Here is a 12851-nt window from a genome sequence, read left to right as displayed (position 1 = left end):
GTAGCATTACATTCCAGTGTTGACTGCGTAGAATTGTTTTTTTATCTGACAACATATTGGGAAACTACCACAAAACCCCTTGTAAAACCAAATGTACATTCATGTTGATAAAACTGACCAGTTATATTCATATAGGGTCCCAGTTTGGGATTTGCAGCATTAACATTGCACCAAACCTCCACAGAAGCTGCAGATATAAGAATAAATGGCGTCATTAGCGCCCCGGGGCACTCACAAGCTGATATTGGCAGGCCGAGCCACGCACTCTTACCTAGAAAGATACACAGGCTCATTCAGCCGGAGTCTGTGGTTATGTGAAACTCGTTAATAACTGTTTGTTCTCCTCCACAGACGCAGGCTCAGGATCAGGAGACGATGGTAAGATTACTCACCTCCCGCTCTGTTCCAACTCCGCATGCACTGCTTTTTAATGTGTGTCTCTGCTTCTTCCTCCACCAACTCTTTGTTTGCAACGCAGCCGACAAGTGAGCTGCAAGACAAGTTCAGTTTGTTTAAAGGACAAAGAGGTTATTTATGACCCTGAGAGATAGTGCACGCATTCATAAACAAACAAAGGCACAAATGGCAATGTAACAACACAGCACAATAGGGTGACTCAATTGTTAGTTTCCATTAATCATGCAAGGTTGCTACTTTTTTATTTTATTTATTTTCTTTGAAACTGCGATATTCAAAATTGGTTTGGTCTTGAATAGATCACAGGACTGATGATGAACACTGCAGAGTCTAAAACAATCAGATATTTCCCTCACATTTCCTCATGTGAATTAATAGACGACACCCATGTGATTAAACTGCATTAAACTGACACCAAAACAGCAGAAATGTCCAGTAGGAAACTCCTGGTTAAGCCAGAGTCCGACAGGTCATCAGGAGCGTCGGGGGGGCGGAACCTTTACTGTGCACACGGCACTCGTACCTGATGCCCTCGTGACGCCTGACAGTCAACCTTAGGGCAAAAAAATAGTCTTTATTCTTTATCCATCAAATGTATTTATATCTTTGTAATTCAAAGTCAAAGTGGCCTTGATTGCATCAGTGTTTTTCTCCTGCAGTGAATGCTGATGCAGCAGAGAACCATGATGGATTTTCTGTCTTAAGCTACTTTTGAGTCTCAGCTCAGTCTCATCATTTTCACAACATCCGGAAATGTATGGCCTGAGAGGCAGGAAATAATTTAGAAATCAGTATATGTATATTTTGGAAAATGCAAAGGCGCTATTACAGAAATTGTGTGTGCACGGCTCACTAAAACATAACTGGCACAGTCCTCTGGGAATCCTAATCTCAGACTGATTAATTTGACTGAGCTTGTTTGGGGTTTTTTTTGGTACAACTGGGAGTCTGCGATAAACAAATCTACTCATAAAACGCCGTCACTTCCTCACTGAAAATACTGTCGGCTGGTTCTAAAAGAAGACTTGCAAGCATGTGGACCCGGGAACATTGTTCCTCTTACACTTCAATCACAAGTTCCTTCTGCTTCCTTCTGTGGCTTTCTCAGAACAAGTGTGTGGCCAACACTACAAACAATAAACAATAGAGCCCAATGCGGACAGGGGTCGAGAAGTGCGTGCAGGTTTATTGTAGTAACGCAGAAGATATCGTGTATTTGAATTATGCCAATGATGAATGTGCGGCTCAAGGAAGACTCTCCTTCGTTGCCTAATTGAGGAGCCAGATGTGACGTCAGTGCAGACAGCACGCAGTCGGTGGTGGAGTTCATCTGTCAGCGCGCGTTGGTGCGCATGCATACAGTATATCTGCTCCGGTCCGTCTCTGACAGTCGTCCTGTGTGTTTACCCATGCAGTTCCTTCATTAACTCTCATGCACAAGCATATATGAGAGAGAGAGAGAGACAGAGATTGGAAAAGAGATTAGTTCCCGAAAAAAAAGAGACGGCAGAAAGACGGGTGAACAAGCGGAAATGAAACTGGTGCTAGGTCACCCAGAAGAGAGAGAGAGAGAGAGTTAGGGAGGAGGAGGAGGAGGAGGGAGGAGGCGCTGGGCAAAGAAAAGGCCCGAGGAAAGTCGCAGGAATAGATGACAGGACCGGAGAAACAGAAGGCGATGGGGAGCATGAAAGAGAAGAAACAAGATGAGACGAACATGTTCACGTACATCCTCTGAACTCAATACGCAGAACAGTTGCTGTGTCACCTTTTCCCTTCATTCCGTCACGAAATGCCATTTCAATGGAACTCTGTGCTGTGTTGGGTATTAGGCAGCACCCTGTTGCCAGGCACCATTTAAGAACGGGATCCTTGTGCCGTCTGCGGATTCACCAACCAGGTCTCAGGGCTGTTTAACCAAGAGAGAAATCTCACATAGGTGCAAGGGCCGATGTCTCGTGGTGGTTTTATGTGTATAAGTCAGTGAAATGAACGGCAGGAGCAGGTCTTCAAAATCCGACTGGATCAGGACTGCAGCGAACATCACGGCTCAGTCCTCGATGGCGTGCAGGCTTAGGTTCATCAATGTCACCGGGGGGGTTGTGGGGGTGATACATCAACAGATCGTAGTCCCCATCGGGAAAGCCTTTTTCTTTTTGTAATGCTAATGGTGAAACATAGAGTTTGAAAATACAATCAATAAACTTTCTTCTGTTCCACAGAAGTGTTGGTTCAGCGTTATTGAGAATGCAGTGTTTGGGGGGTGGGGGGGGACGCTGCATAATGGACTCCCAAGCTGCTGATGAGACGATGTAAATAGCATTCAAGCTCCCGAGATCCTAAGATATTTACCAAATATTTGTTTGAAGTTAACGTCACATTTATGGGGAAACACAGATTGTGCAGGAAATAGAAAAAAGAGATCCTGAAGTAAAAGTGCACAGAAGCGTATTACAACGCTGTCATCATGAAAGATAAATAGAAGAAACCAACAGAAATGGGCAGTGACGCATCAGGCAGGGAGAGAGCTGAAGAGTTTAGTGTGGTCAGAATAAGCCGTCACACCGTCAGGGCCCGTCTCTGAATATGCCCACTGAAGCTCTTCACCTCTTCGGACCGCTGGGTGTTTTAACGCTGGAGACAACTGTCCTCTTTCTCCAGCTGTCAGATGAATTTGACGTATCGATCATTCGGGAGAAAGAGGAGACGATCAAGAACAAAAAAAAACAGCCCGAGAGAGAGGGTGTGTGGGGAGGCCACGGAGGAGGAGAGGGGGGAAGAGGAGGAGGAAGGCAAAACACAAGCTACGAAGATACAATCACAGCTAAGGTCGAGAGATACAGTAGAAGAGACTGGAGTGGGGGGGGGGGAGGATGACGGGCCGGCTGCTGGTGTTTTTTGAGCACGGGGGGGGGGGCGAGGTTTAAGAAAGCGGTAGTTAAAAGGCGGGTCGGACTCCTGAGGAGGAAATCAGCAGCGGAAGAATCCGATGCATTCTAATGGCCCGGTGGTTGAACCCACTCGAGCGTCGTGCTTCTCTCATTCTACAGGCCAGCGTGCGCTGGCGAGCAGCGGCGGGCACTCGGGCCCCGTCGCTGCGTCTCCTCTCGTGCGCTTGTTTGTTTCATCTAATAACAGAGACCACGAGTCAACTGTGCAGAGACGTCCCCTCGGGACACGAGTCTGGTCACATGGCTCCTTTAGTCCCAATCAGACATTTGTTCAAATCGAATTGCGCTGTGGAGAAAATTGAATTGGACTCACATGATCATGGAGGGAGAGTGGGGGAGTGGGGAGGGGGAGGGGGGGGCTAACAAAGGGATAACCGAAGCCTTGAACTTGAAGGTTTCCGTGGGGGTCAGAGAAGCCCCACAAGTGTGTCTCTGAATGAGGCTCCAGGCATGTTGTGGGGCCCCCAAACGACAACCGCAACCGTAAGAGAGCGGAACCGGGATGCGTGAGATTTAGTAAAAACCCATGTGGGCAAGTCTTTATGTTTAGCCCCGTCAGCAGCTCGGCTTCATGGATCAGGGACCATGGACAGCTTCAGGAGGGGCAGGGGAGCGAGGCCGCCGGGAGCCTTCTGTGGATTCGTTATTAGCTGACATGGTTCTCCGTGGCTGACCAGGCTGAAGGGTTTTCACTGCTCCCACTGGCAGCAGCAGGGGAGGGTGGGCAGGAGATGCATGTCCCCCTCTGGTAAGTTAGTGTTACCAGTGGATAACATCAGAACAATATCAACTAAGACGAGAGCCATTCCCTGAGTAGCTTTATTACAAAGAGTTGAGTTGTGGCGGGGGCTCCGTAACTACGTGTTGAATGCTGCAGCAGAGAGCCAGCTAGCGTTAGCTGCTAGCGGCGGGCTGACGCAGCGAACTAGAGGTTTAAATTGGCTCCATGAGGTTTCATTCTGATGTGTGCACGCTCTATCCGGCAAAAGTGTGCGTTCAAATGTAACGTTGTAAAATGTATTCTTGAGAAACTTGAGCGTAAAGAGAAGTAATTATGACAGACAGCTCTGAGCAGGTTAATTCAATTGAATGCCAAGACTTGTTGTTGAAACCAAAGGCAGTATTTAAATAAAAATAGATTTAGTTTTTAAGATTTAATTTGAATGCAGTGTTTTGCTTGCAAATAACCGTTATACTGTAGATTATAATAACAAGCTAGATGTCATTGACGGTTGAAAAACAAAAAATTAGATGCTTGAAACCCAGAATATGATCCGACACAGATGCACTAATTGGATTAACTTTTGACAGATAATTAGTAATAATTACTATATTTTTCCAAAAAAGGGAACCACTCAGTTGTTCCATCTTATTGTAGTTTATGTCTAGTCCTTAGTAAAGCTGATATTTTTACAAGATTCCTCCATTGATTGCAACCTTAATGTCAACCATATAGTAATTTAATTAGTAATTCATCCTCGTGGAACCATGACCAACTAATTACCACAAAAATGTCCTTCTATAGAAAATCCTAAAGATCCAACAACTTTAATTATTAACTATCCTAAAAGAGCGACATGTAACTCTGCTCTCTGTAGCTTTTACAATTCCATATTGAATATGTACTTTTAGAATAGAAGTGACTCTGGTGAGCAGCCAGCAGGACACTCCGCCTCCAGCCCCAAAGTCACAGATTTAAACTCTGTCATGCTCTGAGTGCTCCAGGCATTAAAGTGACTTAATTCTCTGCCGTTTTGAAGGGTAACTCTTATCTAAATTAAGTGCTTTCTCAAGGTCAAAACAGTGTCCCGAAACTTATCACAGCCACTTTTCTGTTAGAATGGTGACTCCATTATGAGAGCATCAGTGTGCCTGCAGTCTTAACACTTGTATTCATGAGGCGTCCTTCTAAGTGCATCGGCGTAGGTTTGGTCTCAACATTGGGGGCATTTAATAAGTGGAGGGACCTCATTTCCTGCACCCTGGTGATTTTATTTGCATGAATTCGTGGTGGAAATGTTATTGACGTAAAGGAAAAGACTGAATTCACTCACCGGGTGACATTTCAAAACACAAAGATGTGATGGAATGTGGAGCAGGAAAGCACTCGCGAATTTTGTATAGCTTCAAATATTTACTGTCCTGTCAATCAACGTCTCCTATTTAATGCCATCTCTTCTGAGACATCCCACGCGTACATGGTTTCTTCTTTCCTCCTTGTTTCTAGCTTTAACCTCCTATAAAATCATTGGTACATTAATAAGTAGAAAATAGAGAGAATATAAGGAAGACAAGTAAGAAGATTGTAACGTAGTGTAACAAAACTGTATGAAATCTTAATTTAATAAGAATAAACTGTAATAATATGTAACAAATAAAAATGTACCTGGCCTATAAGACCAAAAGATCACAGAAAAAGTCTAATCATGCACGAATACCACCATCGTGTGGCTTATTGCCTTCCAGTTCTGAAAAAGTTCAAGCTTGATTGCACTTTTCAAACTAGCAGATCAAATACGCCCGAGTGCAGAGGAGAAGGGCGGGAATTCATGGCGCCGATTTACCGCGCAGCGCTCTGCAGCTGATGAAATGATCACCATTGATTGTAGAAATCAAGGATTACATCTAAAGAACTAAGAACGTCAAAAGAACGATACAACAGAGCGACCGTAGTTTTTAATGAGGTTGTCTAAAACTCTGCGTGTTCACCATCGTACAGACTCGTGGGGTTTCATGTCCTTTGGATGCAGAGAGACACTCTCTCTTTAAGAAATAATGATGGAGGTCTGAGCCCCGGGGACTCTTGTGGGGGGGTCGCGGCAACGCTGATAACACCAGAGGAGAAATGCCCCCCCCCCTGCCTTCTGCGCCTCTGCCTCTGTGTGTGTTCACTGTAAGAATAATTGGAAATATTTGGCTCAAATAATGCTGGGGACACATCTGTTGTCCCAAAGCATTGATTAGGACACACCGTCCATATGCAGACCTGCGCCCTCGTCTCACTCGGCCCCCTGATTTCCTCTGTGTGTGTCTTTTTGTCCAGGCTCAGAGTTTTTAAGTCCCTCAGTGATATCAGTTCTATTAAAATAACTGGTTGACACGACGGTGTCTCTGAGATTGATAATGGCGTTAGATCAGTGTTTGAATATTCATGTGCACATGCAACACACCCTGCCTCCTCCATATCATTTACATTCACTTTTTGTGAGTGTTGTCTAATGAAAAGATAAACACTGGGCTCGGCCTTAATTGAAATACAATGACCTGATTGGGGTAATTCATCTAATGATCAAACCCACAACACTATGGATTTGCAAGCACTTCATTAATTTGAATTAAGGCCGAGGCTCTGCCGCAGTGCAATTATGAATTCAATTTCAATTGATTTCCCCTGGCCGTCATGCAGCAATGTACAAAGATGCTTTCACGAGGTTCCTCTACGGCCTCTGGGCCTATTCTGGAGTGACACATTCCTTTAAAAGTCCAGTGTTAGTCTGACATTAGCTAAGGTTAAGCACAATCAGGGACAAGAGACGGACATTTGCCTGCTCTGACATGTGAAACCAGTGGATGGGAGACCAGAGTAGAGCAGGACGCTGGTTGCTGTGGTAAAACAGCCGGCTAACCTGCGGTTCCCCTGGCGATTGTTCCGCCATCCATTCCGGCTTCAGCTGCCTCCACAATGACCAGCTGCAGCCCCAGTCGCACTGCTATTGCCATGGTAACCAAGTTAGAGGTTTAGGGAAGTGAGTAATCTAATCTTCCCACTCTGTGGCATTGCGATAAGGCGCTCCGCCGCCAGCCCACACGCGTGTTTGTGCATGTCCTGTTTGGTCATTCTACACGGCATGCCCCTCTCTCACACACACACACACACACACACAGAACCCATCTGGCCAACATGCTCCCCCCTAACAAGCAGGTGAAGGCCGAACTTTACTGAAGTTGACATCCTGCAGCAACAGCATTGACATTAAAGGAAACGTCCCCTGCTTTTATTGTGCAGCTACAAACCAAAAAGGTTTGACTTGTTTCATTGATTTCTGCCACATGCAGGGCAGCATTTTAGGTTCTATAATATATACATATTCTTTTGTCAGCTATGGTCCCATTTTAAGTAAAAAAAACGTGGTCCAAATATGGTCACGTCCGTTCACTGGTTGCCAAACACAGAGACGGCGATGGCCAAAATGCCCAGAGGGGACGAGTTCACGTTGAACGGACTGTCTGATCCGTCCTGCTTGATCCACCACAGAAGTATTAGTTGTGAGGGACGAACATGGAAGGGCTTTCCGAGTAAGACGGAAATGAGAAAATGTTATATTTATATATGGATTTGTATTTATTAAAGGATATTTTACAGATCTATTACCAGTCAGAAGTTTGGACACACCCTCTCATTGAATTGAATGAAAGGTGTGTCCAGACCTTTGACTGGTACTGTGTATGTTAGTAAAGTAATGGTGTATATTACTGCGTGGTGCTAATGTAGTTCATACGAGTGTGTTTTCTTCATTTCGCGGTGCATTTATGGAGCCGAGTGTAAAAATGCCGAAGCTTCACCTCAACTTGTAATATAACAATACATAATTAGCTGTAGTTGTGGTTGCTAAAAATGGCTAACGTAGCTGGTGCTGAAAGCTTATTACTGTGGCAGCAATAACAATACAGGCTGTGGTTTAACAAGATGTGGTATAACAGACATTTGTGCACATATACGATGCTTTGACTGTTTTTTAATTCAAGTGCAATTTAAAACACTGAATTTCTAAATCCAGCAGGTGTATGCGTGATTTAAACAACGGGTTTTACAGTATGACGTAAACTGAAAAAGACGAGTCTGTCAAGACAAACATCTACCAAACAGCAGCAATGGATACTCCATTTATATTCCCAGTCGCTGATGATGGTAAAACCAAAGACAAAGGATAGTGGTGGACTCGCTGCGCACACAAACGGCACCATTCCTCATGAAAAGGAGGGATAGTGCAGGTTTTATTTTTAAACGTACCCTAAGATGGCCCACACGTTAAAAACAGCCCGCTGTCTCACAGAGCGTGAGAGGCTCGCTCGATGAGCCTTGATCCCGGCACGGGGATCAGCCAGTATATAGACGCAGAGGGATGGGATCTGCAAATGAGATGGAGGCAAAGTCGTCAGATCCCTTCAGCCGCACACGTTCCCTCTCCTTTTTCCATCGCTCACCTCTGCTGCTTTTGCTTTTTCTTCTTCTCTCCGCGGGAACATATCCAATCATACCACTCTGAAATTAATATTAAAATTTCCCTTGCGTGTGTGTGTGTGTGCACAGCAGGGGCTCTGAATGAGATGAGTTGGGTGGTGGTGGTGGTGGTGGTGGGGTTCAGACTGCGGCGAGGAGGGAACGTAAGCGGCGAGTGGCAGCCGCCGCATGTCACAGCTATCAGTGGAGGTGGGCGAAAAGTGGGACGGAGGCTGATGAGAATAGCGGGGTCACCTCTGGGCCGGCCCTCGCTCTCACCGGCATCACGGATTTTATTGTCACTTATTTTTTTTGTGGTCCTGAATATAATGGGATAGGGCCGCGACGCAGAGCTGAGCGTCAGGGAAGCAAGATGGGAGGGGAGGGAGGGAGGGACACAAAGGGAGGCATGGACAGATATCGCTATAGAGAAATGGAAGGGTAGGACTTTTTTCTGTAATGGCCAGGATTTGATCGGGATTAAGAGAGGGAACAAGGGTATCGGGTGGGCCGAATTTGAGCGGTGTGTTGTGTGGGAATACATGTGTATGTGTACTGTGTGTGTGTGTGAACTTAATCGCAGAAGGATTTGAAACGTCCTCCCAGGAATCAGTGTATACTGACTGTCAGCATTTGTGAACTTTAACCTTTACCTGGTGAAAAGTAGATTGTAAAAGCACACACACAGCCGCCAGCGGCTTCTTATAATGTCAAAATATACAGCGGCTTATAAAACAAATGACAGATTGTATCTTCATCGTCCGGGGAAACCTGGCAGACAATATATCAGCTCAGTGATACGCAGTTACACTGTCCCATAACCATCTGCTGTGTACACCGTCTCACAGTGTAAGTGCCGTGGCCGTAAAGACTGTACTCGGGAAAACACAGATTATGTCCCAGATAAATGAAGGCTCATAATCCTTCACACGGCGGCAGCAGGGACGCCACCCCGTCCTTTTGGCCCTTCCCCAGGGATTTCAGGTCACGCCTTCTTATGTAAGCCTGGTAGAAAAGACTTGTGATGGAACATTGGCGCTCATGCCAGCCGTCTTTCTCCGTGTCCTGGGTTCATACACGCTGGTATCATTCACACTTTAATACAAAGTTATCACACTGTTGCAATAACTTTGTGTCAGAGGTTTTCAGTCACCTTTGATGCTCCCCTGGTAGAAAGTTCCAGTTTGGTCAAGTCCCAGTTTCCAGCAATCACGCCGGCTGTCGTTTCCTTTGTCAGCGGCTCGTTAGAGGCGGCGTGTGGCTGGGTGATGCTAGCAAAGCAGTTTGGTGTTACAGGCTCACGGAGAGACATTGGCCTCAATTCCAGGTATGAAGAGAGAGAGAGAATATGGGGAGGATTCTCTCGTGGGTCATTTTATCACCAAGATCTTTTAGTTTTTTCCTTTGCATAAATATAATTGCTGCACCTACTATTCTGCTGATGCTCAGCTGAGCAGAAACCCGGAAAAGGTAATTGTATATGGCACTTAAATTCACAGCTAAGGTATAATATCTGCTAGACACCTTGTAGGTATTTGTTTGACTCATCCTTATTATTTATAGAAGCCATTATTGCAGCAGGCCTTGATGAAAGTAGGGCGTACATTACACGTGTTTCAACAGTGGGCTTCATTAGTGGATTTATTTTCCAATTTACACTAGAAATGTCAGGGGTTGTAGATGCACATTTATATATAAAGTTAGTCCTCATTATCACTTTTACATAAAAAAAGGTTGAGATGATGTACAAAGTCTCCATTTTGCATTATTCAAACAAAAGTTCATATTTTTCTTTTGCTGGGTTCATGATGAATTCTCCCCTTAATACAGTTTAATCACCATAAACCAAGGGCAGCCTTTTCTGAATCGTCTCATCAACAGTGCAAATTAGCTTTCCACTGGCTCTCTGCAGGCATTCACCAGCGCCGTGCTCCACATGTAAACATCTGAAGGCTGTTTATTTTTGGGCTTTAAGATTCCTCTCTGGAGGATTGTGCGAATCCCTGGTGGCGCTGAAGTGGGGAGAAACTGAGCGCGCTAATGGCTTTGTGTTTTGAGAGCGGAACGTATAGGTTGTGCTTTGGGAATGCCCAGAAAAGGCTTCTGGTTTGTTTACATCAGAAGATAAGATCGTTTTGAGGGTCGTGCGGGTGCATTGGCATTTTTTGTTTTCGTTTACTTCATCTGCGAGTGGCGTGGCGGTCCGCAAGGCGCGCTAGCAGTGCCCCCAAATAACAATCTCCCAGTCCAGCCTAAATGTTTTCATCCGCCCATTGTCTATTGATTTTGTTCTGATGTTTTCTTTGTTTTGCTCACTGATCCACATTCAACAGCAGTAAGAAGCAGTTTGCCATTTTCAAATTGGAAAATGGAAGCAGGCCAAAGTCATCAGAAGGTATTTAACCTTTGAACCTTTTAACAACATGAAGTACAGAAGAACAGCAAACATGATACATTAAATTGTGCAACATATTGGTTTAAATAGAATTACATAAACCTATCAATAAATAAATAAAAAATATTCCCATTAGCATATGAATATTATAGTACGGTGTATGCTTTTATGATATTTTATAATACCATACAAGTACTGCAGTGGGTTCTACCTTTATGCTAAAGAAGTTCTCACACATCTTGTTAGAAAATGGAAAAAATATGTTTAAGTCACTTTGGCCACGCTCATGAAATGCTATAGCCAGTCCATCACTGCACCTCTATCTGCTGGATTATCTTCAGATGGTTTATGAGCGATTTGACGTTACTGAGGAGACGTGTTTTAGTCTCAATAAAAGTTACTCCGGAGAATATTATATATCCGGAGGCCTGTGGGGCGTCACTCCTCTCCCAAGGCCTGTGCAGCGCTTTATGGCTTCTGAATTCTCTTCAATGAGGGAAAAGTCGTGCGGAAGTAAGTAAACTATAAAACCGTCATAACTGATTAATTGTGGACTTTTTCAAAATGATGCAGTGGTTCCAACATGTCCCAAGGGGATGTTTGAGTTAATAATTGATCCTTTGCCTAGTTTGCCCCCCCGCTGCTGCTCCGTCAGACTATCAGAGCGAGCACGGTCCCTGAACAGACTCGCTGAATAAATATGGTGTTGTTTTTTAGAAAAGTAAAAAACAACAGAAGATGTTTATGTTATTGGGAGTTTGCTGCTCCTCACTATCAGAATTTATTTAACAGGTTATTACGCTGTGAGCATTTAGCAGTTTAAGCGCGTTAACCTCACCCTCTCAGACAATAGGAGGCAATAATCTGTTGAATAGCTGTTGATTTCTTTTTTAGGTGTTGATTGTAAGGACATCACAACAATTAACACATTTTATTTAAGATTTCCATCAACCTCTTTAACTGTGAGAATTTGCAATGCAGTAAAACCAAACAGCACTGCTCTTAAGCAGTTAAAAATAGTTATTAGCATCACGGAGCAAAAGAATCAACTTTTCTGACTTTCTTTTCTTTGTTGGAATACTTCCACCGAAAACTATGATTTAATTGGAACAAAGACAGAACACATTGTAGATTCTGGCAGTGCATTTCCATGCAGTGCCAATGATTATTAGAATCAATTCTCTAAAAAAAACTAAACTTATAAAACACCTTTTAATATCATCATTTGCTTCAACAACGTTATTTCTAAAAGTATTTTATACGTTTGCTTTAATTTGATAACCAATGTGAATGTATCAATATTTTATTTTAGATAAGTTACAGAAACTGAAAAATATCAGATAAAGGCCTTTTTTGTGTGCCATCTTTATTGAACTGTTTATGTCAGACCCCCTTAAATGAGGCTGCCTGTGGGACGATACATTACAGTTACTACAGTACAGTTTCGCAAAGGCTCCCAAAGTGAGTATTTCCCCGTTGACCTCATTGTTAAAATGCAAACCAACTACAGGAGAAATAGGCATGTTTACATCCTGGCAGCGCGGAGGGAACCATTGTATGATTCACCAGGTTGATGAGGTTGAAGTTCGGCGTAATCGAGGGCGCGGCCGCTTTGGGTCACAGGTGGGTGCCTCCTCAGGTCGCTGGCTGCCGGCCCTCTCTTTGTATCACCCGGGGTAATTGGCTCAGATACCACCCAATTTGCGCTTCACGATGGCCTTTCAGAAACTTGGGAGTGTTTTGTGTGCACCAAACTGCCTGGAGACAGTCAGCAACTGCTAAACCTTTTCCCCTTCCCTCTCGGTCTGCTCCCCAATCTGCTGTCCTTTAGCCCCGGCCAATCCTCTCTGGTGGTCTTGTGCACACGGGA

General features: G+C 44.4%; 1 protein-coding gene across 2 annotated transcripts in view; it reads left to right on the top strand.

Annotated features, from left to right (window-relative positions):
* tmeff2a (transmembrane protein with EGF-like and two follistatin-like domains 2a) overlaps positions 1-12851 on the top strand; it is an 81674-nt gene that overhangs the window by 41365 nt on the left and 27458 nt on the right. For both annotated transcript variants that reach the window (XM_040201774.2, XM_078091197.1), the window contains exon 4: positions 352-378. In XM_040201774.2, the coding sequence (XP_040057708.1) occupies positions 352-378 (27 nt within the window). The remainder of the gene's footprint in view (positions 1-351; positions 379-12851) is intronic.

The sequence above is a fragment of the Gasterosteus aculeatus genome, chromosome 16 (assembly GCF_964276395.1).
Source record: "Gasterosteus aculeatus chromosome 16, fGasAcu3.hap1.1, whole genome shotgun sequence".
NCBI lineage: Eukaryota > Metazoa > Chordata > Actinopteri > Perciformes > Gasterosteidae > Gasterosteus > Gasterosteus aculeatus.
The sequence above is the reverse complement of the archived record's forward strand: the minus strand, read 5'-3'. Positions and strand labels throughout refer to the sequence as shown.